The sequence below is a fragment of the Patagioenas fasciata genome, chromosome 30 (assembly GCF_037038585.1).
Source record: "Patagioenas fasciata isolate bPatFas1 chromosome 30, bPatFas1.hap1, whole genome shotgun sequence".
NCBI classification, from domain to species: domain Eukaryota; kingdom Metazoa; phylum Chordata; class Aves; order Columbiformes; family Columbidae; genus Patagioenas; species Patagioenas fasciata.
Genome location: NC_092549.1, coordinates 2,794,840 through 2,821,484, shown reverse-complemented (window position 1 = coordinate 2,821,484; position 26,645 = coordinate 2,794,840). Strand labels below are relative to the sequence as shown.

Sequence of the window (26,645 nt, the reverse complement as noted above, 5' to 3'; positions counted from 1 at the left end):
CTGCACCTCCCCAAGTCATCCCCAAATTCCACCCTCTCCCCACCAGCACCAGGTCCGGGGAGGCTCCTGGTCCTGGCTGCCCCAGCTCTCAGCATCTCCCCCTGCACCCTGAGTCGGGGTGCACAGGGCCACCCCGCTTCCCCCCACCCATGCGAGGGTGCTGAGCCCCAGCCCTGGCTGCACGACCCCTGGGCTAAGAGCAAATACTGGGGTGCAAAGCAAAGCCCCCCCCGTCCCAATGCCCGCCCCCCCGGCCAGCAATGAGGACAGCACACGGGCTGGGAAGGTTTTGGCTGTATTCATTCTGGAAGGAGATACAGGCAATAACACAGAAGCTTTGCAAGCACAGATACATACGTGGTCTCACCAGACCCCGTTGGAGTCGGGGCGCTTGCGCCGGGGACCCGATCCTGTCCCCGGGCTGCGCTGGAGGCAGGGGGTGCCCCCATGGAGGCGAAAAGCGGCAATCTCCATCAACAGCTGGATGGACCCCAAAATTCCCTTCACTTCTAAGAGCCACCCTGGCAAACCAGCCCTGTCCTGGATCAACCATCCACGGCCTCACCCTGCCACTGGAGGAGACCCCAACCAACCACAGCCAAGAAAACCAGAGGTGAACCCCAAAGAGGGGGTCCCGCTGGGTCCATCACCCCCTCGCCAAACCCAACTGGTCCCAGGATGCAGCTGCGGTGGGTTGTCGCATCCCCTCCTCCGTCTCGACGCCGCGCACAGGGTTCCCAGCTCTGCTCTGCAATGCTCAGCTAAGGCACAACTTGGCTGCTTAAAAAGAGGAGAATCCAGAAGGAAAGAGGCGCCTTGGGTGGGAAATACAGTACATGGTGTGATATGAGGGCAGGGGGCTGGTGGGGGGTAATGCCCGCAAGGCCATGGAGAGACACGGAGCATCACCCACGAGCTGCCGGAGCCCCCGTGGCGGCGTCGAAGTGAAACGAGACGATAAAACTGAGCGAAAATAAGAAGTATTCTGGCTTCAGATCCAAAAAGATAATAGAGAGGGTTGCAAAACGTTGCGCTCTGCTTCGGAGAGCGGCTCTCCATGACCTGCACCAGAATCGGGGCTGCCCCAGCACCTCTGCACCGATGGGGATGGCGCTGCTTCTCCTCATCCTATATAAAAAGCTTTGGCAAAAAGGGTATAATCTAACCAGCTATTAAAAGACGATCTCTTCCCGCACTGCTGCTCGGTAAACGCCGTTTCTCGGTGTCTTTGGCTGAGTTGTTAAAAAAAACGTTGAAGCTGAAAAGCTATTTTTTGTGGTTTTTTTTTTATAGAAATAGATTGTTTTCTTTACAAAAAAAAAAAGCATCTTTTAGCATTTTTTTTAATATATATATATATATATATATAAAATTCCTGCTATAGAAAACAAAAAACCCAACCTCGTGGTTTTTTTTTTTTATATTTTTCTAAAGAAAAGAAATGATTCTGCTTTGGGAAAACGAGCTGGAGATGGCCGGGAGACACGGGAATGGTGCCGTGGAGTTACATGATGCTGCAGTTCTGCACAGCCTGAGCCTGGGGGGAAAGACAGAGAAGACAACGTGAAACCCCCCAGCGCCGGTACCCGGGGGCAGCAAAGTCCACATGGGACCACCCGGATGCGCTGAGCACGCACATCCCGGCTCCCCCCTTGGGACGGAACAAACATCCCTCAGGTGGGGTATCTGCAGCACTGAAGTCACAAATTTGAGCATTGATCAATAATAGTGAGCGTATTAATATCCAAGTGGTGAAATATTCGTGTTATCAGCAAGGATAACACGCGGAGACGGAGCCATGGAGGATGAGGGATGCTCCAGGGCTGCTGAGCGTGGGGTGGGGAGGTGTTATGGTCACATCCTTTTCCAGCCCCTCTAAGACTCCAGCGTCCCCTTATAAAGAAGCTGATACAAACACAAAGGTGCTTGGGGCAAGAGGAAAAGCAGAAAGAAGGAACCCCAGGTTGCAGTGTAAGTTGGGAATGAGCTGTTGGAGCAGTGAAAAGGGAGCTGGGGGTCCTGGGGATGAGCCAGCACTGGGCGCTTGTGGTCAGGAAGCCAATGGGACCTGGGGTGGGTTAGAAGGGGATGCTCAGTGGGTCAGAGAGGTTCTCCTGCCCCTCTGCTCTGCCCTGGGGAGACCACACCTGGAATATTGTGTCCAGTTGTGGCCCCTCAGCTCCAGAAGGACAGGGAACTGCTGGAGAGAGTCCAGCGCAGCCACCAAGATGCTGGAGGGAGTGGAGCATCTCCCGTGTGAGGAAAGGCTGAGGGAGCTGGGGCTCTGGAGCTGGAGAAGAGGAGACTGAGGGGGGACTCATTGCTGGGGATCAAGATGGAAAGGGGCAGTGTCAGGAGGAGGGAGCCAGGCTCTGCTGGGTGACACCCAGTGACAGGACAAGGGGCAATGGGTGCAAACTGGAACACAGGAGGTTCCGCTGGAAGATGAGAAGCAACTTGTTGGGGGTGAGGGTGGCAGAGCCTGGCCCAGGCTGCCCAGGGAGGTTGTGGAGTCTCCTTCTCTGCAGACATTCAAACCCCCTGGACCCCTTCCTGTGGAACCTCAGCTGGGTGTTCCTGCTCCGGGGGGATTGCACTGGATGGGCTTCCCAGGGCCCTTCAACCCCTCACACTCTGGGATTCCCTGAGGAGGGGAGGGAAGGAACCCCTCTGCAGTGCTGCCATGTCAAAGGAGGATGATGCAGGGAGCGTGGAGACCCAGCAGCGCAGGGACACCCTGAGCCGGGTCTGGGGACAGCACTGACCTGCCGACGGGGGCTGGAGTTCCCCAGGAGGTAGGACCTGGACACCAGGCCTTCCCCAAGGCCCATGCTGCCTGAGTCACCAATGCTGCGGTAGCTGCGGGTGACGGTCACGCTGGAAGTGGACGACCCCGAGGACACCGTGCTGATCCCGGCGTTCTGGCCACCCGACTTCTCGGCCGGCTGCCCGCAGGTGCCGCAGACCACGGTGCGTGAGCGGAGGTTGTACTCGCCGGGGTCACCAGAGCCGCTGCAGGTGCCCTGGAGGTGAGGGGGGAACAAAGTGACCTTGAGCACCTGCCTGAGCATCTTCTGCATTGAGCATCATGGCCTGAGGGCCGTGGCAGCATCGCCAGGAGGGATCATTGAGTTAGTGTTCAAAAACAGTCTGTAATCCACCTATCCTCTCCATCATGTCAGTTAATAATAATAATAGTAATAATAGTAATAGTAATAATAGTAATAGTAGTAGTAGTAGTAATAATAATAACAATAATAATAACAATAACAATAATAATAATAATAATAATAATAATAACAACAATAATAATAATAATATGATAATATTTATAATCCCAAATGACTGGGGCTGGCACAGTGTGGATGGGTGACCTGTCCCTGCCGCCCTGTCCTTGCCCTATTGAGTGCTGGGGCCAATCGCCCCGTGCTCTCAGCACATGGGAGACACCAACCTGTGCTTATCCAAGTTTCTCCCTTCCCTGTCGATTCTCTCCCCTATTGGAGTGAGCGAGTGGCTGCGTGGTTGTATTGCCAGCCCGGGTTAAACCACGACACCCCGGGACCAGCGTGGTACTCACATGGTGGTGGCGATGGTGGATGTTGACCTCATCGTCATCCTCATCCTCGTCGTCGTCGTTGATGATCACGGTGCGGACCAGTTTCCGCATGGCCACCTCCTGCAGGGGACAGGAATAGAGTTGGGGGGGTTCGGTGTCTGCTGACCCCCCCTGTCCCCGAGCCGGTGCTGTCGTGGGGCTCTCACCTCCCCGTTGGAGTTGATCAGGGCCGTGCGCAGGCTGTCCCCGGAGCCCCAGCTGCTCTGGGCTTTCCACACCATGTTGCTGGGGGGGCTGTGGGTCGCCCCAGCCCCTGAGGCCCAAATCTAGGGAGAAGAGCACAGAGAAAACCAACGCCTCAGGGCTGCACAACCCAGACCCTGGAGAGGCGGGTCTGTCCCCCCAAAAATGCCCCGTGCCCTGGTTCCAGCCGCTCTGTGTCACCAACAGCCTGGCTGGGTTTGGGATCTACGCTGGATCCTTCGCCGGGCAGCGACTCACCGTGACCACCTGGCCGGCCTTCAGGGTGAACTTCGGGGGGAAGCGGTAGGTGATGGGGGGATCATCTCCATTCTGCCGCTTGATCTGCCAGTTCCCCATCGCCTGGTCCTATCAGAGAGAGAGCAGCAACCCTGAGATCCCCCAGTTCCTCCCCAGCTCGTCCCAGTTCACCTGCTGCCCGTGGGGGGAAGCGGAGGGGGATCCTCCCTGAAGGCAACCGTACCTCATTGGACTTGTTCCTGAGACGGACAAACCTGCCCTCCAAGTCCACCTCCTCCACCCCAACACGGCCGCTGGTCCGGGCATGGTGGGAGAAGCTGGTCCGACTCTCACTGTCCTCCAGCTTCCTCTTCTTGGAGGAGCCCGGGGTGGACAAATGGCTGCGGGACCCCCCTTTGTGGGAGGATGGGCTGGGGGACAGCCTGAGCCTGGCCGGGAGGAGAAGGGGAGATGGAATCAGCGAGGACACGAGGGTTGGGACCCTCCGGGCCGCTGGGCGCAGCGCCCTGTGCTCACCGCTCCTCCTCGCCCTCCAGCAGTTTGCGGTAGGCGTTGATCTCCATGTCCAGAGCCAGCTTGATGTCCAGCAGCTCCTGGTACTCATCCAGCTGCTGCTGCATGCGTGCCCGCATCTCGGCCATCTCCCGCTCCTTGTCGGAGAGCAGGCGCCGGTTGGTCTCGCGTTCCCTGGCCAGGATATCCTCCAAATCGTGCAGCTTCGCCTCCTTGGCAGCCAGCTGTGTGGGGAGGGAAGGTGAGGGTGGCTGCTCCACCTTGGGCCACCCCAAGTAGGGGACCATCCCCAGGGTTGGCCATGCCAATGGCATCCTGGGGTGTATTAGAAGGGGGGTGTTTAGTAGATTGAGAGAGGTTCTCCTTCCTCTCTACTCTGCCCTGGTGAGACCCCATCTGGAATATTGTGTCCGGTTGTGGCCCCTCAGTTCAAGAGGGACAGGGAACTGCTGGAGAGAGTCCAGCATAGCGCAACCAAGATGCTGAAGGGAGTGGAGCATCTCCCTTATGAAGAAAGGCTGAGGGAGCTGGGGCTCTTTAGTTTGGAGAAGAGGAGACTAAGGGGGGACCTTATTAATGTCTATAAGTATATAAAAGGTGAGTGCCATGAGGATGGAGCCAGGCTCTTCTCAGCGACAAACAATGATAGGACAAGGGGTAATGGGATCAAACTGGAACACAAGAGGTTCCAATAAAATTTGAGAAGAAACTTCTTCCTGGTGAGGGTGGCAGAGCCTGGCCCAGGCTGCCCAGGGAGGTTGTGGAGTCTCCTTCTCTGCAGACATTCAAGCCCCCTGGACCCCTTCCTGTGGAACCTCAGCTGGGTGTTCCTGTTCTATCAGGTGGATTGGACTGGATGATCCTCTGAGGTCTCTTCCAATCCCAACCATACTGTGATACTGCGACTGTGATGCAGAGGGACCCCTTGCTCACGACTCACCTGCTTCTGCAGCTGGCTGACTTCCGAGGAGAGGTTGTCGATGCGGATGCGGGTTTGCTGCAGCTCCTCGTGGGCAGCACCCACCATGTTGCTGTTCCTCTCAGCCGACTGCTTGGCGTTCTCCAGCTGGAGGACAAGACGCAGGGTCAGCACCCCCAGCACCCTCCGCCCACCGGCGCCGCGCCGGGGACAGCGGCACACGCGTGCTCCTCACCTTCGCCCCATAGGTCTTCTCCAGTTCGTCCTTGTAAAGCCTGATCTGGGCTTCGTGTTGGCTCCGCAGCTCCTGCAAGGCTTCCGAGAGCTTGCTCTCGAACTCCCGCTGCCGCCCGTTGTCGATTTCCACCAACCGGGTCTCGTGGCGGCGCTTGGTCTCCCGCAGCTCCTGGGGACGGGTCAGGGGACACAGCGTCACCTCGGGGTGGGATCGGCTCAAGGATGGGGACACAACACACAACAGGTTATCCCGAGCGAACCCGCAGGGGTCCATCGCGGCTCACCTCGCTATAGATGTTCTTCTGGAACTCCAGCTCTTCCTTCAGTGTCTGCAGCCGGTTCTCGGCGTCCACGCGGCGCAGCATCTCATCCTGCAGCTGCTTCTTGGCTTCGCTCAAGGCGCTTTCCAGCTGCGGAGAATCGAGAAGGATCCTCAGGGCTGGCACCCGGGGACCCACCGGGCACAGCACCCGGTGCCGGCTGGGATCCATCACCCCCCCGTGCCTCTGCCCCACAGCCCCCGGGCAGGTGGAGGATTGGGGGGTCCCTGGGGCAGTTGGGGACAAGATGAGGCCACACCATGAATACCGTGTTCAGTTTTGGGCTCCTCATCATAAGAAGAACATTGGAATACTAGAGGGAGTGCGGAGGAGGCGATGAAGCTGCTGAGGGGCTGGTGTGATGGGGAGAGGTGTAGGGAACTTGGACTGTTTAACCTTGAGAACAGGAGGCTTAGTGTTGTCTACAGCTACCTGAAAGGAGGTTGGAGCATGGAAGGGGTTGGTGTCTTCTCCCAAGGAACAAGAACAAGAGGAAACGGCCTCAAGTTGCACCAGGGGAGGTTGAGGTTGGATTTAGGAACAATTTCTCCCCCAAGGGCTGTGGGGCATTGAACAGGCTGCCCAGGGCAGTGCTGGAGTCACCATCCCTGGAGGGGTTTAAAGGCGTTCAGACGAGGTTTAGTGCTAGAGTTGGGTTATGGTTGGACTCAATGATCCTGAGGGTCTCCTCCAATCAAAACGATTCGATGGTTCTATGATTCTAAGCCTGCCCGTGCTCACCTTGGCCACCTGCGCCCTCAGGTCCCGCACTTCAGTCTCCAGGTTCCTCTTCTCGCCCAGGGCCGTGGACAGCGCGGCCTCCTTGGAGTTGAGCAAAGCCTCCACGTCCTTGAGCCGCGCCTGGGCCGCCAGCAGGTCCCCTTCCTTCTTGGCGTTCCTGCAACGCACCCATGGCAGCGGTGACTCACACGGCGAGGAGAGACCCCGCGTCCCCTCCGCACCCCGACCCCGAGCATCACGTCTGCGCCCCTCCCGTCACCCCCAAAAAGAGGGGCAGGATTGTACCCAATGCCCACCCACCAAAGGGAACGGCGGGTCCAGGTCACACGGTGCGTCCAGCATCAGTTGGGGTCTCGGGAAGCAGAAAGGGTTGGGGTAGAAATGGGGGAGCGGGGGTGTCGGGGTGAACGGCCCGGGTGGGACAGGCACACCCAGTGCGCGGTGGCTCCGCTAGGGGGCGCTGCGGGACCGGCGGGGACCGGGTGACGGGGGGGGGGGGGGGGGGGGGCGGGGTTTGAGGGTGACAGTGAGGGTGGCAGTATAGGGTTGTGAGGGTGACAGTGTGGGGTTGTGAGGGTGATAGTGAGGGTGACAGTGCAGGGTTGTGAGGGTGACAGTGCGGGGTTGTGTCGGGGTGACAGTGTGGTGCGGAGTGGGGTGACAGTGCAGGGTTGTGTGGGGTGACAGTGCGGGGTTATGAGGGTGACAGTGCGGGGTTGTAAGGGTGACAGTGCGGGGTTGTGTGGGGTGACAGCGCGGGGTTGTGTGGGGTGACAGTGTGGTGCGGAGTGGGGTGACAGTGCAGGGTTGTGTGGGGTGACAGTGCGGGGTTATGAGGGTGACAGTGCGGGGTTGTGAGGGTGACAGTGGGTGGGGGATGTGAGGGTGACAGTGGGTGGGGGATGTGAGGGTAACAGTGAGGGTGACAGTGTGGTGTGGGGTGACAGTGCAGGCTTGTAAGGGTGACAGTGAGGGTGACAGTGCAGGGTTGCGAGTGTGACAGTGTGGGGCTGTGAGGGTGACAGTGCGGGTGACAGTGTGGGGTGGGGTGACAGTGCGGGGCTGTGAGGGTGACAGTGAGGGTGACAGTGTGGACGGGTGTGGCACAGCACGACGGCTGTTGCAGCAGCGTGTTGTGGTGTGATGGGTGCGGGGCTGCACGCTGTGGTGGCACCTGAGCAGATTCACAGAACGGGTTGGGTTGAAGGGACCGTCCCAGCTCCCCCAGTGCCCCCCCTGCCATGACAGGGACATCTTCACCAGCTCAGGGTGCTCAGACCCGTCCAGCCTGGCCTGGGATGTCTCCAGGGATGGTTCATCCACCACCTCTCTGGGTACCTGGGCCAGGCTCTCACCACCCTCAGGGCAACAATTCCATTCTATCCAGCCTGAATCTTTCAATTTAAAACCATCACCCCTTGTCCTATCACACCAGGCCCTGCTCAAAATCTGTCCCCATCTTTAAGTCCGGAAAGGCCACACTAAGGTCTCCCCGGAGCTTCTGTTCTCCAGCTGAACACCCCAACTCTCCCACCCTGTCCCCAGCAGAGCTGCTCCAGCCTCGGATCATTCCTGGGCTCCTCTGGCCCCTCTCCATGTGTGTCCTGTGCAGGGGACCCAGAGCTGGCCCAGCACTGCAGGGGGGTCTCACCAGAGCGGGGCAGAGGGGACAATCCCCCCCTTGACCTGCGGCCGCGCATCCTTTGGGCTGGGCCGGCACCAATGGTGTCACCGCGGCCGCTCTGCTCCCTGGGGCGCGCTTCCAGCGTCACGGTGCAACCCCAGAGCCCCCGTGCCACCCCGCATTGCCCCCTCTTGCTTCCTAAGCCCTCTGGCAGCCGCTCAAGGCCATTTCTCACAGGCAGCAGCCTCCAGACACATCCCCATGCGCCCAGGGAACCCGATCCGCCGAAACCACCAAAACGCAACCCGGCACTATTTCGGTAGACCCTATAAAAAGAAAAGAACCCACACGCTTCCCGCAGCACCCACCGGCTGCCGTTAGCGGGGCTCCCGGCAGGGATTGTCACCCCACAAGCGGGTGTACGCCCGGGTTGGCGCGACGGCACCGGTTGCGGTGGCCTGGGTCACACGCTGCCGCACGCCAGCGCGTGGTGCGCATTCCGGAGCTGTGCGCACGCACCCGCGCCATGAGATCACAGGTACAAAATACCACGGAGGGGCCGGCGCCACAGCCGGCACAGCCGGCCCCAGCTGTGGGTTCTGGCACCGCGACACGACCGGGAATGTTGGCAGCGAGACGCCAAGGAGGGGTTTGAGTCCTTCCCTGCCCACGGGGACCGCGACCACAGGGCCTGGCGTCCCCCGACGTGCACATGGAGATGGGAAACTCCTCGCTCAGCAACGGTTTTCCTGCTTTTCTTTCCACTTTGTGACGGAGCCAGCACGGAGAGGTCGTTCCGAGGCGCTTCCCTCGCGCTGCCGTCCTCCATTAGCCCCCTTTAGCGGGGAACCGCGGTCCCGCTGCCCGCCGCGCCGCGCCGGGTCCTGCCGCGCAACCCACGCCTTTCGTGCCAGTGACTCACAGGACAAAAATGCCATCTGGGAGTGGATCTGGAACCTCGGCAGCTCATTGTAAGCAACATTCGAAGCCGAGTTCTCCCATCTGGCAGCCGCTTGCCAGCGTGGCTGCCTCCCCGGCCACCCCGGCACTGCCGCCAGGGTTTAATCCTGGTTTGAGTGAACCCCTGTTTAACGCTGGGAAGAGCTTGCCCTCGGTGTTTTGCTTCTGCAGCTCTTTGCTTGCTGTCGGCGCACAGACCGGGGTGTAGCTGGGGGTCACCGGCTCTTTGGGATGGGGCTGGTGGTACGTGCGGCATCGGGCACATCCCGAAGCCTCTGACTCTTTAGGGGAGAGAAATACAGGAGGGAAAGCGCTGAGACAAGACGCTCACCCTCGTGTCTCCGCAGTGGCAACGGGTTCGCCCTCTCCATGGACGGGAGGGATCCACGGCTCGGGGGAAAATATATCAATACCTAGAAAGCCTTCTGGTAAATCCCAAAAGGGGATAAATCCCTTTTCCTTAAAAACCCACCATGCCCAGCCCTGGGTGGTGCTGGGGAGGCCGAGAGGTGAGCTCAATCTCCATAGCTGGGCTGAGTTTGGAAGCAGCGTTGCAGGGAAGGGAGGAATCAAAGAGCTCTGTCCCGTCCTTTGGGAGCCTGCGCGACGTGGTTCTGCTGGACCCCAGCATCCCCACCATGTCCCCCCAAAACAGAGCCCTGTGTGCCTCCGGGTGAGGTTTCGTCACGGGTACAAACCCACCGGGCCCTGCAGACCCTCGTGACCCCCATCACAGCCCCGCTGGGGGTCGGTTTTCCCTTCTCCTCCCATCGTGTCCTGCTTTTATATCTCCAGCTGGCACTGGGCTATAAATAAAGGGGCGAGCGGCAGCTGCGTCCCTCCCGCTGCCCTCGGCAAGGGGACCAACGGGGACCTCCCCCCTGCACCTCGGAGCGTTTCACCGGGCTCCTTGTCCTGCCTGTGAGTCCCGAAAAGATCCCGAATCCTTTGCCAAACATTGGGCACGGGACCGGTGTCCTACAGGATCCGATCCGCCGCGCCAGGGTGCAAACAACAACCGCTTGTCGGAGCCAAGAGGAGAAAACACAACCGAGCCACCAAATCCTCAAGAAACAAACGTCTCAAGAGGAAAGATGGAGGGAAAAGGGGCCTCAAGATGTTTTATTTTTAGCTCTTAAAAAAAAAAGGAAAATCGCAGCCGAGCTGCCAGAAAATCCGAACGTTAATGGAAAGTTGGACTCGCTCTGCGCTCGGCACAGACGCAGAGCCAGGCCGGCAAAGCTGACACGGTGGGTTCAATGAGGAAGGGATGGTGCAGGGACACCCCAGGTTCTGCTCCTGCGCCCCTGGGCTCTGCACCAAAACCTGGCGGATCTGGGAAAGCTGAGCCACCCAGAGAACCACGTGTCCCACCGCAGAAGCCAAAGCCCACCAGATGCACCTAAAGCTCCGTGGTTTCGCCCCGTGACACATCACCACGAGCCGCCTCCGAAGCACGAGGCTGCTGTCCGGCACCGAGCTCTGCGCGCCGCAAGGGGAATGATGGAGCCAGTGGGAGAAATGGGGGGTCCCATCCTTCCCGGCTGCCAAATCGCAGCCCCAAACAAGGTGCAGAGTCAGGGGAGCTTGTGGGCTCACCCCTCATCTATAAATCTGCATGTGTGCAGCCCTGGGGATGCAGGTTTCTCGGGGAACCAAGAGACAAACCAGCCTGCTCCTCTGCAACAAGACTGGGGGAACACAGCCCCGGAAAAGGCTCCGCAGCACATTTCCAGGTGGGGAAACTGAGGCAAGGGAGTCAGCGTGTGCTCAAGGAGGTGTGCGGTGGAGCTGGCTGCTGGAGGACCCAGGAAACTCCTGCTCTGCCCCACCTTGGGCTTTGCTGCTGCGCACTGTGCGGCTTCCAGCACCGGGATGGGTGCCAGGGATCGCTCACCCATTGCAGGGATTGCTCCCTATAAACCAGGGATCACCCCTTAATAAACCAGGGATTGCTCCCTATAACCAGGGATCACTCCCTATAATCAGGGATCACCCACCCATTGCAGGGATTGCTCCCTATAAACCAGGGATCACCCCTTAATAAACCAGGGATTGCTCCCTATAAACCAGGGATCACTCCCTATAACCAGGGATCGCTCACCCATCACAGGGATCATTCCCTATAAACCATGGATCACTCCCTATAACCGGGGATCACTCACCCATCGCAGGGATCACTCCCTATAACCAGGGATCACTCCCTATAAACCAGGGATCACTCCTTATAAACCAGAGATTGCTCCCTATAAACCAGGGATCACTCCCTATAACCAGGGATCGCTCCCTAAAAAAAAGGGATCGCTCCCTATAAATCAGGGATCACTCACCCATCACAGAGATCGTTCCCTATAAATCAGGGATTGCTCTGTATAAACCAGGGATTGTTCCCTATAAACCACGGATCACTCACCCATTGCAGGGATCACTCCCTATAACCTGGGATCGCTCCCTATAACCAGGGATCGCTCACCCATCGCAGGGATCACTCCCTATAACCAGGGATCGCTCCCTATAACCAGGGATCTCTCACCCATCACAGGGATCACTCCCTATAACCAGGGATCACTCCCTATAAGCCAGAGATTGCTCCCTATAAACCAGGGATCACATGCCCATCGCAGGCATCACTCCCTATAAATCAGTGATTGCTCTCTATAAACCAGGGATTGTTCCCTATAAACCAGGGATCGCTCCCTAGAAACCAGGGATCGCTCCCTATAAATCAGGGATTGCTCTCTATAAACCAGGAATTGCTCCCTATAACCAGGGATCGCTCACCCATCACAGGGATCACTCCCTATAACCAGGAATCACTCCCCCATCAAAGGGTCATTCCCTACAAACCAGGGATCACTCCCTATAACCATGGATCGCTCCCTATAACCAAGAATCACTCATTCATCGCAGGGATCACTCCCTATAACCAGGGATCGCTCCCTATAACCAGTGATCGCTCCCCCATCGCAGGGATCACTCCCCATACCCCAGGGACCAGCCCCCCAGGACAAGCAGCAGGGACAGCCCAAGGAAAGGCGGTCTTGGGAAAACCTCCCCAGTGGGGCAATGGGAATGTGGCAAAGCAGCTTCTCCCAGCTCCTGACTCATCCGCGCCGCTGCGCCTTTGCCAGATCACCAGGATAAACACCAGCCCGTCTCCTAGCAGGGGAGCTGTAAATAGCCAGGACAACGTATAGCGGGGACAACATCTGCACGGAGCCAGCATCCTGTTAGGCACCAAACCCCGCCAAACGGCAGCCAGGGGATGCCGGGCTGGTTGTGTCCAAGGATGCACGGAAACAGCCCCCGCCCGGCAGCGTCGGCTGTGCCAAAGCCCCTTCCCGTGCACAACTGGGGCCAAGGGGCTCCTGCAGCTCCATGTGGTGCCAACAGCTCGTTGGCATCTCCTAAAGGTTGGGCTTCCCCCTCCTGGAATTGGGATCCGGCCTCGCTTCGCATCCTAAAAATGAACCAAAACAGCTGCTTCGTTGGGAACCGGGAAAGAGCATTTCCCAGGGATGGGAACGGACCGAAATCTCAGTCCTTCCACTAAACCCCACCTGGATTTGCACACACATACAAAGTCAAGTCCAACTGGACCCGCTCAGCCGATACCCCCAGGAATCAGCTGCAAATACTCCCCACAAACCCTTTAGGAGCTTTTCTGCTTTTGCTGGATACACTCGAGCAAACCCCCCGTGCCATCCCCGATCATCATCGCTCTGATGGGGGAAAGCAATTAGGCTTCCTTAGCACCGCGACAAACCGACGCGCGTGGCGTGGACCGATGGGCTTCCCCCCTTTCCTACTTAAAAGCTGGAAATGCTATTTCCGAGAATAAATAGTGTATTAAAAAGCTGAGAAAGGCCGGGGAGCCCCGGTGCCACCCGCGCCCCGTCCCGCGCTGTCACGCCAGCGCTGGTGACTCATCCCAGCTCAGAATGGAAATCCCAAGTCACCAAGTGACGTTGCTATTTGGGCTGAGTCCCCCTTAGTAACAGGAGGGCTCTGCGGCTCCGAAGGTTTTACCAGAGAGGGTTTTATAGCTAGAAAAGAGGGGTTTGCCTGCTCGCACGGGGGAACAGATGGGATTTGGGTTTCCACTGCGCTCTGGAGGGCACCGGGTGAGGTTTGCATTGGGTATAAATCCACGTATCTGCACAGATGAAGGGCAGGGTTAATTCCCTGTGGAACGGGGAATATCGGAGCAGGGATATCAACGTCCCACTGGTGTCTTGGTGCACATGAAACCCCCTTTTGCAGCTGCTGTTAATTCTTCTGGGGTGCGGGCGGCCACACGCAGAGAGAAGGGAAAGAGATGGGAAAGACACCGGGGCCGAGCGAGCGAAACGAGGGCAGAATTCCCTCTGGATCCCCTTCACACCAAACCTGGGTGCCTGGAGCAAGCACCTCCAGGCTGGGATCGAGTCCGAAGTCCCACCAGGTGGAATTGATTCAGCAAAACCCATCCGACCCCACGTTTGTCTCCGGAGCCACTTGCGGGGCGCAGTGATTCATCTGCACGGCGCACGGGGGAAATCAACCCGGCCAATATCGCTGTCCGTGCGGGTCCCAAGGGCACCGGATGATGCTGGAATTTCCAGAGGGAGGTTGGTCCCTGGCCACCAAAGGCTTTAAAAAGCCGAACATCTCCGAAAACCACAATCTAACACTGATGAGCCCTCGCTCGCCAGCACAACCCAAACCCAGATATTACGAACGTGCCACCTTCCTTTTGCTGGCTTCCCATATAGAATTTTACATCGGTTTATCTAAAAGACACACTATGTCCTGGACTTAAACCATCCTAAGTAAAGATTAAAGCAATAATGCCCTTCATCAGATTAAAAGAACTGGAGTTGTGCTGGGAAGAAACTCTTCAGACATAGCTCAGCTGTGTGAATACGCCGCCTTCCACACCGCTTCCCTTTCCACCTTCCCAGGACAAGTTTCCAGTAGAAAAGGCACAAGAAGCAGCGTTTTTTTCCCAATTTGGAATTACTAACCATCTGTAGCGTTGTATTTAAAGCTTAACCCTGCGTTGCGCGTGTTTCTGCCTTTGGGAAGAGGTGAGAACAAGGCAATTCCAAGTGTTCATCGCGATACTGTGAACACGACGGCGACAACGGCAGCTTCGGACCCTTAATATCACGGACAAATATCCACGCAACAGTTACGTTTTGGACTGAATCAAAGTCAAGGGATTTAGCTCAGTCCTGACCATCTCCCTCAACACAGCGAATCCCAGCGTTTGCAATAACTGGGTTAAAACTTAACGGGAATGTTTTGTGTGTAGGTTTTTCCGCACCTAAAACGACTCCTAGTGCTGAGTCTCCATACGAATCCTAGAACATTAGATTTACTTTAATATATGAATGAGAAACGCAAGGCCTACAAAACACTGCCTTAAAGGATGAAGACAAAGTGCAGATTCCCAACGCTTCCCTGGGGAATTCAACACGGGGAAATGCAGCTAAAACCAGTGGGCTGAGTCACCCGTACTCATCACGTCTTCTGGATCGGGAGCGTTGGGGGGAAACGAGCCCTAAGCTCCTGTTGCGCTGGTGATGTGGACAGGACATGGGGCAGCAGAGGAGGAGCAGGGATGCAAACGCAGCCCTAGGGATGCAAATGCAGCCCCAGGGATGGAAATCCCAGCCCTAGGGATGCAAATCCCAGCCCTAGGGATGCAAATCCAGCCCCAGGGGTGCAAATCCCAGCCCCAGGAGCGAGGAAATGTTACCAACGTGGCCGTTGCCTCCTTTCCCTCTGCACGCACGTGGCACCTCTGGATGCAAAGCTTTGCACGCAGGGACCAAGCTGCACCCTCACGGTCCCTGGGTGAGATGTGACAAGGCAAAGAGGTCCCAAGAGATGGAAAACTGGAGCAAACTCTCCCTTCTTCCCCTCCAGCTGCAGCAGCTCGCCCCATTTTCCATAAATCTGCGTACGCAAAGCTACCGGCCAGCAAAATTTGCTTAAGAAACAGAGCAGAGGATTGTTTGACACAACTGCCGCCCATCTCCCTGGGAACAAGAGGGTTTGCTGTCGATAACGGGCGGGTAAGGTGTTTACATTGCCACAAGGTCTGTTTGCACGCGGCAACGGCGAGGCCGGCGTGGGCTGCACCGGAGCTGCCTCGTTTGCCCGGTGCCAGCGTGAGTCACCGCTGGGGTGGATGCTGGGATGGCTCTGGATGCGCTGCCATCAGAACGCAGCTCGGAGCGGCGGGGAAGGTGAGCGCTGGTGCTTGGCCACGCTCGGCCGTACGCAGGCAGCTCAGTGGGTGCTCCCCGCCAGCACCCGCTGCGCAAGGATGGAGCCCAGACCTGTTCGGCACGCGTGCAGGAAATAACCACTTCCCCACCCGTGAGGGCTGCGGACGCGGCATCCCTAGAAAGCACAATTCAGCCCAAATCGCTGCAAGCGCAGGATCGTCCTGCAAACGGGGCTTCAGCCCTGGGGAGACCACACCTGGAATATTGTGTCCAGTTGTGGCCCCTCAGCTCCAGAAGGACAGGGAACTGCTGGAGAGAGTCCAGCGCAACCACCAAGATGCTGGAGGGAGTGGAGCATCTCCCGTGTGAGGAAAGGCTGAGGGAGCTGGGGCTCTGGAGCTGGAGAAGAGGAGACTGAGGGGGGACTCATTGCTGGGGATCAAGATGGAAAGGGGCAGTGTCAGGAGGATGGAGCCAGGCTCTGCTGGGTGACACCAGTGCCAGGACAAGGGGCAATGGGTGCAAACTGGAACACAGGAGGTTCCGCTGGAAGATGAGAAGCAACTTGTTGGGGGTGAGGGTGGCAGAGCCTGGCCCAGGCTGCCCAGGGAGGTTGTGGAGTCTCCTTCTCTGCAGACATTCAAACCCCCTGGACCCCTTCCTGTGGAACCTCAGCTGGGTGTTCCTGCTCCGGGGGGATTGCACTGGATGGGCTTCCCAGGGCCCTTCAACCCCTCACATTCTGGGGTTCTGTGACTTCTCCCTAATTTCTCTGAGTACCCACAGCGCTGTGGGGAAATGACAGGGGGAGCGAGTGTGGCGTGTGGTGCTCAGGATGGGGGGAGCACCCTTGCACCCCACAGATACAGCTGGGCAGTGGGTTATCCGCGAGCACCCACCACACCAGGAAGGAAGGAGCGGGCGAGCGTGGCTCCGGAGCTGTGGTGAAGTTTGGCCCCAAGATGTGCAGCTGAGCGTGACTCATCTCCCCCCTCATGCCTGGTTGTGCTGGTTTCACTGAAAACGGGTTGATTTCCCTCATGCACTTACCAACCTTTCTTTCCCATCGCTCGTTATTTGGGCTTAGTTTGGGAACAAGAGGTACCAGCCCAGCACAGTTAATGTGTTTAATTGCTCTGCTCTGAGAGCCAAGGGCACTGAGCTCTGCCCACAGGGGTGAGGCAGCGAGGAAGGGGATGGACGGACAGAGCCGGACTGACACCCACACTGAGCAATCCCAGTGTTCCAGCCCATTAGCATCACGCTCATTATTTAAGCAAAGTTTGGACCTTCCAGTTTGCTCTTCCATTCTTCTCTTTGCTGTTTTGTCGCACCCAGGGGAGTTTCAGCTCCCACGACTCAGAGTTGGGGCTTCAATGGAGAAAAATGTGTCCCTAAACTGGTGTTAAACAAACCCCCAAGAAATCGGCACCACCGCGCGCCGTGGCAGGGAGGTGCCAAGCGTCGCTTGGCCAGGGCTGGGTCACCACGCTGGGTGGCAGGAGGACAGAGGTGTCGGAAGCAAGAGCCGGAGCAAGCGGCCAGAGGTGGCTTTTGTCCAAGAGGGTTGAGCCACCTCCACTATCAGAACCCCCTCCTGCAGAGGTGCTTTTGGGCCACTCGCAGCCCAAAGCTGCAGAAGAGCCATTGTTTGCTCCTAAGCCCAGCTCCATCGCCTCTTTGCAGGGACACAGCGCTGACAACCACCATGGTGCAGCCCTGTAAGGAATCGGGGCACAGCGCAGGCGGCGCGGCAGCGCGCACCCCACGGGCTGCTGGGGAACTTTGTCCCCATTGCTGTCACACCTCCTGGCTCCAAACACACGAAGGCAGCTCGGAGCACAACCCCAGCCACGGGTACTTTCACCCTCAGCGTGGAGAGGAAACTGGTTTATGATCGATGTTGACTCATCGTCCAAGGACAGCGGCGCCCTCACCCCACTCTGGTTTTGCGGCAGCTCTGTGGGCTCAGCTCAATGCACCTCATTAAACCATTTCCACACCCTTCGCCTCTCATCAACACCCACAGTCGCACCGTGGGACTCACGGACGCGGCGCAACGCCCTTCACGGACGGAAACGGGGGCTCCCCAGGACAGCTGAGGGTGTCATGGGGTTGGCGCTTGAGGCGGCAGCTGCCACCACATCCAGCGGGGACAAGGGACCGGGGCAGTCCCGTGCAGCTGTTCCACTTCACACTGGGGGCATTCAGCGCTTGGCAAGGAGGAAAGGGAGCGGAGGCAGGTGGGCACCCAGCCCCAAAAGCCCGGTGAGGGTGTGCGGACAGACGCGGGTTTCACGTGGCACCGGCCTCAGCCGTTTGGGAACACGCCGAGCCCATCACGGAGGAGCAGGCTCAGCAAACGGCCTCGCAAAGAGACCGGGATGGAAAACACGGGTGATCCAGCCAGCACCCAGAGAGCGGGAGGTGATTCCCAATGCATCTCGAACCCACTGGGCTGATGCTCCCCAAAGGGGAGAGCGCCGGGGGGTCCTCCCCTCCAGCAGGGGAGGAAATTGCTGTTCCCAAAGGGCACAAATTCATTAAAATAAGGAGCTGGCAGGAGCCCAGGGGCCGCACCCTGGCCCTCCATCCTCTTCACATGCCTCTGCCCAGCACCCTGAAGTTGAAGTACTGATGGGATTCAGACGACTGAAGTGACGCACACGAGGCTGGAAAACACTTGTGGCAGCAAACGCGGCCAGGCAGGCCGGGACTCGCTGTGCGAGGCACAGGACGGCTCGTCCCACCCCAAACTCAGCCCCCTTTCCCTTTGAGATCGCTTCTCTTTAACCCCCCAGCTCCGCGGTTGGGGTCCTTAATTTGCCAGGATGGATCCCACCATCATAAAGAATGTTTTAGGGCAATGGGATCTGCTGTCGCTCCCCTCGTCCCTGCGAACGCGGCGCTGAGCGAGGGACGGCGAACGCAGCCGGAGCCACAAAACGAAAGCGCTGGAGCTTTTCCTCCTGCTCCGTGAGCCAGGAAAAAGTGGGGGCTGGATGTTTGCACAGATAATAAAACCTCTCCCCAAAGAAAAAGCCGGACGGTGATGAAAGTCTCAGCTTCAAGGCAAAAGAGCTTTTGCCACGGAGCTTTCGGCACAGCAGCTCATGGGGAGGGTTGGCTGCCCGGCCCCCCCAAACTGCTGTATCGGGGTGCCTGGGGAGAACAGATCTACCCAGAACACTCAAGGACGGTGTGTCTAAGAGGGTCCCAGCCCCGGCTCCATGTCGCCAAAGCATCCCCCCGGCTGCACAAGCTGTTCTTTGTTTGCTCCAAAAGGGCAAAGCCTCCGAGCCAAACCGTTCCCTCCCTGGCAGGGTGACAGAGTGGGGAAACAGCCCGAGGTTTCTCCCCCACGCAAAACGTTCCAGCACAAACACATCGCTGCAGCGGGCGGCGCGGTGCCGGCGCCCAGCCCTGCGGCACTGAGGCTTTATATCCCACCCCCCCCCCCAATAAAGGGGTCTCGTTCACCTGTTGCTCCCTGGAGGGTCATTGCTGAACACAGCTCAGGGCAAAACCCACCGGGGATGGGGAAGGGGTTGGGGTTCAGCCCAGCACCCCCACCACTGCCTCCTTTGTTGTGCCCTTGGACGAGCTTCCCCCCCACAGCAGCCTTTGGACAAACAGGGCATTTTTCCTCATCAGTGCCAGGGGGAGATCAGGGCTTGGGGAGGAAGAGGTGCTGCCAAGGTACCGGCTTAATTAGGTTAGGGGCTGCAATTCAGGAAGCCATCGCTCGTCAGCCGCACTGCTAATGAGGGTCTGGTTCCTGTTTCGGAGCAGGGAGCGGCCGCAGCGCGGTGGGCTCCGGGAACCCCCGGCTCCCCTCTTTGGGATGAGGGTGCCCCAGTGCTGTATCGCACGCCTCCGTGCCCCCAAACCACGGCTTGCACTGACAAACTCAAGGTTGTGGGATGAGGTGAATCAAGGCTGAGGCTCCTGTTTGCACCCCAGGAGTCAGAGCATGGAGGGGGGCGATGGGCAGGATGGGGCTCAGAGCATCTCCACGCTGTGTCTGTGTCCTCTGAAGTCCTACCCGTCCACCCCGGGGGCTGCAGGTGAGGGGCACTTGAGACAGAGGGAGGAGGGTCCAGGCTCTCCCCACGCCCTGGGAAGGGAGGATGCTGGGTGCTTCCAGCACCCCTGAGTCACCAGGCACCCTCACCACACCCTCTGCTTCGCCCCAAACGTGGCTCCAACACGGGGCTGGGGAGCTGGTGGGGGAGCACAGGGCCTGGGGACACGCATGGGGGTCCCTTGTCCAGGGACACAGCCGGCGCCAGGCTGCACAGGGATGAGGAGCTGGGGGGTTTGGTAAACCCTCCTGCACCAAGAACAACCAAACAGGCAGGGAAGGGTCCAGGCCAAGAGCAGCTGGCCAGAAGAGGGGTGATGGGAGGCAGCTGGTAAGACAAGGGGCAATGGGTGCAAACTGGAACACAGGAGGTTCCGCTGGAAGATGAGAAGTAACTTGTTGGGGGTGAGGGTGGCAGAGCCTGGCCCAGGCTGCCCAGGGAGGTTGTGGAGTCTCCTTCTCTGCAGACATTCAAACCCCCTGGACCCCTTCCTGTGGAACCTCAGCTGGGTGTTCCTGCTCCGGGGGGATTGCACTGGGTGGGCTTTGGGGTCCCTTCCACCCCTCACACTGTGTGTGTGCGCACTGCTCACCCCAGCTCTGGACCCTCATCCACCCCCACAGCTCTTGCTCCAGCGCCCCAACAGCCGGTGGGACGCTCTCCCGTCCGCACACCCTGTCCCGCTCCCGCCAGCCCCAGATGGGGAGCCCATCTCCTCTCCCTCGCAGGGTGGGCCTGGCTCCCGCCGACTCCACCAGCGCCGGGCACCCTGCCCGCAGCCCGTGCACCCCGCACCCCGACCCCCGCCCTCCCTCCTGCGCAGACAAGACAACCCGGCCGCGGGCAGCGGCGATGCTGCGGGCGCTGATAACGCGGCTCCGGAGCCGCCTGCCCCGCGGGTGATACCTTGTGCTTCCCCGGCGCCGACGGGGACAGCAAGGGGAGCAAAGAGCCACCGTGTTATTTATTAGCCAAACAAGGTGGCACCACACTGAGGTCATGGAGCTGACCCAGGGGCTTGGGGGGCAGGCGGAGCCGGTGGGACCGGTGTCTCCCTGCCCGGCCCCATGGTGGAGCGGAGCAGCACAGCATCGCCACGACAGACCCTTCCCGACCCCGTGAGCGGCTCCGACCCATCCGCAGGTCCGGCTCATGGCTGCCCCGCTCCCAAAAGACTCAGGGCATCCCAGCCAAATGGAGCTTTAGGAGCAACATCGCGGCTCGGCAGCCGATTTGTGCCCCTTTTTAAGCAACTCTGCCACATCGAGAAGGTCCCCAGTGACACAGGATGAGCCGCAGCCCCTCTGCGGGGATTTTGGGGGGTTGAAATCAGCACGGGTACAACCATCCAAGGAAGGGGGACACGTCAGAAGGAGGAACGAATCGCACCGGCGTCCCCCGGCAGAACCGCTCTGCACCCCGCAAACGGTGACTCAGAGCCGACTCAATGCATTGAGACACCTCTCTCCTCCTGTTCTCCGAAATCAGCGGTCCGAAACCCACCGAAAGCCACCTCCAAACCGAGAGCTGCTCTGTGGGAATCCCCTGTCGGAGCCTTTTTGCAGGGGGACCTGTCAGCGTCAGCACAGCACGCACGGTGAGCTCCAGGAGCCGCAGAACAGAGCGCGCAGCGCTCAGCCAGCGACGGCTGCAGGCCGGGCATTTTTTCCAGCCCTCCAAAGATCCCAGCCAAGATAGCTCTGGGTTCACATAGGCAGCAAAAGCCTTTAGACGGCTCAGTTCCCCAGCTCCCCGATCCTCGGGATGTGCCGTGCAGCGAGCGGGGTGAGCAAAGCCGCCTTATCGGGGCGCGGAGCCGCAGCGGCAGCGCACGGGAAGCAGCGAGCTAAATATAAAACACGGCGTAGCTTTCAAAGACAGCTGTAAAAGGCTGCGCCTTCGCTCCCTTCCCTGCGAGCAGAACGTTTATGGCATCTTCCGAGGAAGTTAATTTTAGTGTTGTTTAGTACAGACTCGAAATGAGGCATCCGGAATGAAAGGGAAAAGATTAAATGGAGAAAGGGGGGTGTCGCGCCACTGCCCAGCGCAGGTTGTGCCCCAAGCCAAAGCCGATGACAGAAAGGGATGCGCTTGCTCCTTCCACGACCGGGCCATGGTCCCAGAGCCCTGGGGAAGCCCAGTGGTCGACCCCTGCTGTGACACCAACCAGGGATCCACGTCCTCAGGGGACCGGCGCTGGGCATCTGCCACCATCCCAAAAGGGGAGGGCAGAGGCACCCGCCAGGCGGTGGCAATGAGGAGGGCACTGCTGATGTCAGGGAGCGAAAGATAAAACCTGATAGGAATAGGCTGGGGGAATTTCAGCCTCCAAGCAGCCCTGGAGCCCATCGCCGAGAGCCAGCCCATGGGGACGGGATGAGGCGTTGCCCGAGCGTCGCTCGCCCCAAAGCAGGGGATCCCGCTGAGCGCAGGCAGCTCAGCACGGGGAGGGTTAAGACACGCAAAAGCGGAGCAGGTTCTATAACCGCTGCCAAAGACAGCAGAGGAAAATAGGACGAGCAGGCGAGGTCTGTGGGCAGGACGGAGCCAGCTGGCTGGCAGCGCTTCCCCTCCGCACCCCGGCGTGGTCGGGAATGGCTGCAGGATGACGAGGGCGGAGGGGCCAGCTCGGCGCTCGCACCCACGTCACGCACACGCTGCCCGGAGCCGGGGACGCGTCCCCTCGCCCCAGCCCCAGCTTCACGGCTCGGCCCCAGATCCCCCGTCCAAGGGCATCCCAGCCAAAGATGGCGCTTGGAGGGAGAGCAGGAATGCCGGGACAGCTTCCCTGCTCCCGGTCCCCACCACGGACGCTCCTGCCCCGCCGGGTCACGGGTTTCCCCTCTCCCTGCCTCCTCCAGGTTGCTCCTTCCTCCCTCCCGGCTCCATGCCAAGCATGACGACAGCGACCGTCCCAACACCGTCCCCCCCCCGTCCCCAGGGCACTCACCGGGCTTTCAGCTCCTTGTGCTCCTCCCGCACTTTGCTCAGCTCCAGCTGCAGCCGAGCTCTCTCCTTGGCCACCGAATCCAAGGTCTTGCGGGCGTCCGCCAGCTCCGACTCGTAGGCAGCCTTGATGCCGGAGACCTCGCGGCTCACCACCTCCTCCGACTCGGTGATGCGGAGCCGCAGCCCCGCGTTCTCCAGCTCCAGCGAGCGCACCTTGTCGATGTAGACGGCCAAGCGGTCATTGAGCTCCTGCAGTTCCTCCTTCTCTTGCAAGCGGGTGATGCGGGTCGGGGACAAGGGGGTCCCCGAAGCCCCGCTGCGGGTGCTTCTCTTCTGCGAAGGCGTCGCCATGGGGTCCGGTGTCGAGGCAAAGGACGCGGCGCAGGTCACAGCTCAATGTCCCACGCCACCCACCCAGCTGTCTCTGCTGCTCCCGGCTGTCTGAGTGACTTGCTTATATCCCAGCTGGGCTGTGCAGCGGGAGGAGGAGCTGCGAGGAGGAGGAGGGTGGAGTTATCCGAAACCCGGGTGGGGACAACCCACTGACATCAGCCAGGGCCTTCGCTTGGGAAAGCATCCCTGGGAAAAGGGGCCCTGGGAGGGCAGCTCTGGGGTGGCAGCCCAGGGCCACCCCCCTTGCAAACATCCCGTGCCCCCTCTTTCCTAGTGCAACCCCCCCAGCTGAGCTGGCTTTCAGCTTGGGGGGGGACGTGGCAATGGATGAGCGCACCCCAAGAGGGGCTGCGGCAATGGGGTGCACGCTCAGGACATCGCTGCCCCACAGCACAGGTGCTGGGTGGTCCTGGGACACCCCCACTGCAGGACCCCCAGGCTGCACAGGACCCTGGAGCCCCACAAACTCCGAGGACCCAAATACAGCATCCCAGGTCACCCAAAACACCATCACCTGGGGTACCCCAAAGCATCACAGACACAGAGGACACCCCTTCCCCAGCACCAGTTCTCCCAGCACTGCTCATGCCCATTTCCCAGCTCTCCCCAGCACCAGCTGTGCCCACTTCTATCCTTTCTCCCAATTTCCCACACCAGCTGCTCTCACTTTGCAATCCTGAGCACCAGGGGAGCCCATTCCCCCCACACCACCTGCCTCCCATTCCCCCACCTCCCAACACCACCCATTCCCAGTCCTCCCAGCACTGTCATTCCTCCAGTATCCCCAGTTGGGTGGCTCCCAGCCCTCCCAGGCGCTGGAGGAGGGTGCAGGGTGCCCTGTCCCCCCAAAGCACCGCTGAGATTTGGCAGCTCCACCGCACGCTCTCCAACACCCACCAGTGCCACCATGGGGGGGTTGTTCCCTCCTCAAACTTCGCACCCTGTGCTTTGTACCACGAAGGGAAGGTTGGTTTGGTTCCATATATTGACCGCTATTACCAAGACGAAGCGCCGGTGAATTTTTAGGTGACTAATAGCTTTTTATCATTCTCAGACCGAAGGCTGGTGCGCTGGTAAAAGCTGTGAAGGAGCTGAAGATGGAGAAGATCTCCATCAAGGAAATGAATGCGGTATTAACATCCAGAAATACTCGCCGCACTAACAAGCCCCAAAATGATTTTGCAGTCTTATATAAAATAACTGGCTCTGAAGTACTGAGAAGGGAGAGAAACGGGGAATAAACGGGAAACCCCTCCTGCACGGGACTGGAACGGCAAGGGGGATGGAGAGGCGACCCCTCTGCGCTCCAGAAATGAGGGGCAGCTCTGGTTTCCTGCTCTGTGAGGTCCCCCCTTGCAAAATTGGGCTCTGCAGCGAGGAAAGCTGGAAATGGAGCTGCACCCCATGGCTGGGGACGCTGGCACAAGCACAACCTGTCCCAGCCACCCCCTGCGGATGGAGGTCGGGGTGAGATGAACGGCGAAAGAGCCGCTTCCCGAGCTACGGCGGGACCAGCTCGTCCTGCTGCGCTGCGACGGCGCTGGAGCCACTTCCCCGCTAATTGTAGAGCAGCGAAGCCCCGGGCAGGCCGGGAATGACTCACGCAGCAACCAGAGCAACACATGCAAACACACACACACACACGCGTGCGTGTGCATGCGCACTTTATGAATGATTAATCCCCGCTCCTCTCCCAGCGCCGATGAGTCACCGCCGCCGGCGAACGGTAGCAGGGTGGGGACGGGGAGCACGGCGAAAATCCAGGGGCCAACTTTCAAAAAGCAACAGGGGCAATGCCAGGAAGCCGCTCTAGCACCGGGGCAGCCTGGCACAGCCCTGCTGGCACCGCTATGGTGGAGGTTCAGGGGGTATTTGGGGTGCTCAGCTCCCCTGGTCTCAGTGTGTTCCCTTCCCCATCTCTGCTTGCTGGGGGTCCCAGGGACACCCCTTGGCGCTGTGAGTAGGGGGTGACTGTGCCACCCCCAGCTCTGTCTCCCTGGTGGCCCCGTGTCTGCTCTCTTCTACCCCTCTCCTTGCTTTGGTCCTTTTCCTTCGCATTTACAGCCAAATTCCCCTTTCCCTCCCTCCTTCTGCCTCCTCGCCTGGCCCAGGCTGCCCTTCCTCCCCAATGTCCCCCCACGCACTCATCCCCTTCCTGGGGGGGACACACACGCCGCATCACGGGAACCCCACGCATGTCACAACCCCAAGGGAAGCAGGACAATGCAGGACTCTGGGACACAGCAACACAGCCAGGGCACATGGACAAGGATGGTGACAATGGCCCTGGCACCACGATGGGCCGCGCCAGGGCGCGTGTCCCCGGGGACACCCGTGCGGAGCAGCCTGGCTGCCGAAGGCGGGGTCTGGCCAGCGGCTCCGGCGCGGCGCTGCCAAGCCGCGGGGCACTGTGGGACACAAACAGCCTCTTTCCACTCTGCTGCTTTGTTTTGTTTTAAAAAGTAACCCCGGGGAGGGGAGGGAAGCAATGAGCTTTGTGCCCTTGGCCTCCAGGTGAGCCCCGGGTAGGTGGTGTTCACCGGGGTCCCTGCGACAACGACGGCCGGAGCGCGGGAAAACGCGGCCGTGGCGAAGGCGGGGAGGGAGAAGCTTGGGCAATAGCTAAAAATCACAGCTAAGGGTCACGGGCACAGCCTGCCCTTGCTTTAGCAGCCCCCAGCACGTCCTCGTTCCCTGCACTCCCCGCGGAGCTCCTGCCGTGCATGGGACCCTGGCACTGGGTCCCACACTTCACTGAGTCTGGAGGCAGCAGGACCACGGGGGGCATGGGGGACGCTGCTCTGGGGACCCCGCAGGGCTCTTGCAATCGCCCCGGCAGCATCAGCAGCCTGGAGTAAAGAGCCCTGGGGAAGGTCAGGCTCCATCTCCTCTGCATTAGTTCCTCCGCGCTGAGCCTCCCCGGGTGGGGATGGGGACGCCCCCACATTGCAACCCTGCGAACCCCTTTCTCCTGGGTGCAGACAGCCCCACATCGCCCCATCTTTCCCACCAGCCCCAAGCAGGGGTGCAGGGATGATGCCCTCAGCATTGGACCAGGGCAGGAGCAGAGACAGAAGATGATGGAGTGGAGCATCTCCCATGTGAGGAAAGGCTGAGGGAGCTGGGGCTCTGGAGCTGGAGAAGAGGAGACTGAGGGGGGACTCATTGCTGGGGATCAAGATGGAAAGGAGCAGTGTCAGGAGGATGGAGCCAGGCTCTGCTGGGTGACACCAGTGACAGGACAAGGGGCAATGGGTGCAAACTGGAACACAGGAGGTTCCGCTGGAAGATGAGAAGCAACTTGTTGGGGGTGAGGGTGGCAGAGCCTGGCCCAGGCTGCCCAGGGAGGCTGTGGAGTCTCCTTCTCTGCAGACATTCAAACCCCCTGGACCCCTTCCTGTGGAACCTCAGCTGGGTGTTCCTGCTCCGGGGGGATTGCACTGGATGGGCTCTCCAGGTCCCTTCAACCCCTGATGTCGTGTGATTCTGTGATCACCAGCGCAGCCCTGAGCCATCCACCGAGTCTGGCTGTCCCATGGCCAGCAACCAGGCTCTTGTCACTTGTGCCAGGCAGGAGGGGTTTAATTTGAAGCAGATGAGCCAGGCTGTGTTGCTGGGAGGACCGA

General features: G+C 59.5%; 1 protein-coding gene across 1 annotated transcript; it reads right to left on the bottom strand.

The window, feature by feature from the left end:
- Positions 1-276: 276 nt before the first annotated feature.
- On the bottom strand, positions 277-23,094 carry LMNA (lamin A/C). The gene is made up of 12 exons (XM_065857544.2): positions 22,628-23,094; positions 6,791-6,947; positions 6,014-6,139; positions 5,728-5,898; positions 5,514-5,639; positions 4,577-4,797; positions 4,284-4,488; positions 4,061-4,168; positions 3,766-3,885; positions 3,581-3,679; positions 2,766-3,023; positions 277-1,537 (listed from the first exon to the last, which is right to left on the bottom strand). The coding sequence occupies exons 1-12, from the start codon at positions 22,975-22,977 to the stop codon at positions 1,505-1,507; spliced, it is 1,974 nt and encodes a 657-aa protein (XP_065713616.1). The 5' UTR covers positions 22,978-23,094; the 3' UTR covers positions 277-1,504.
- Positions 23,095-26,645: the final 3,551 nt, after the last annotated feature.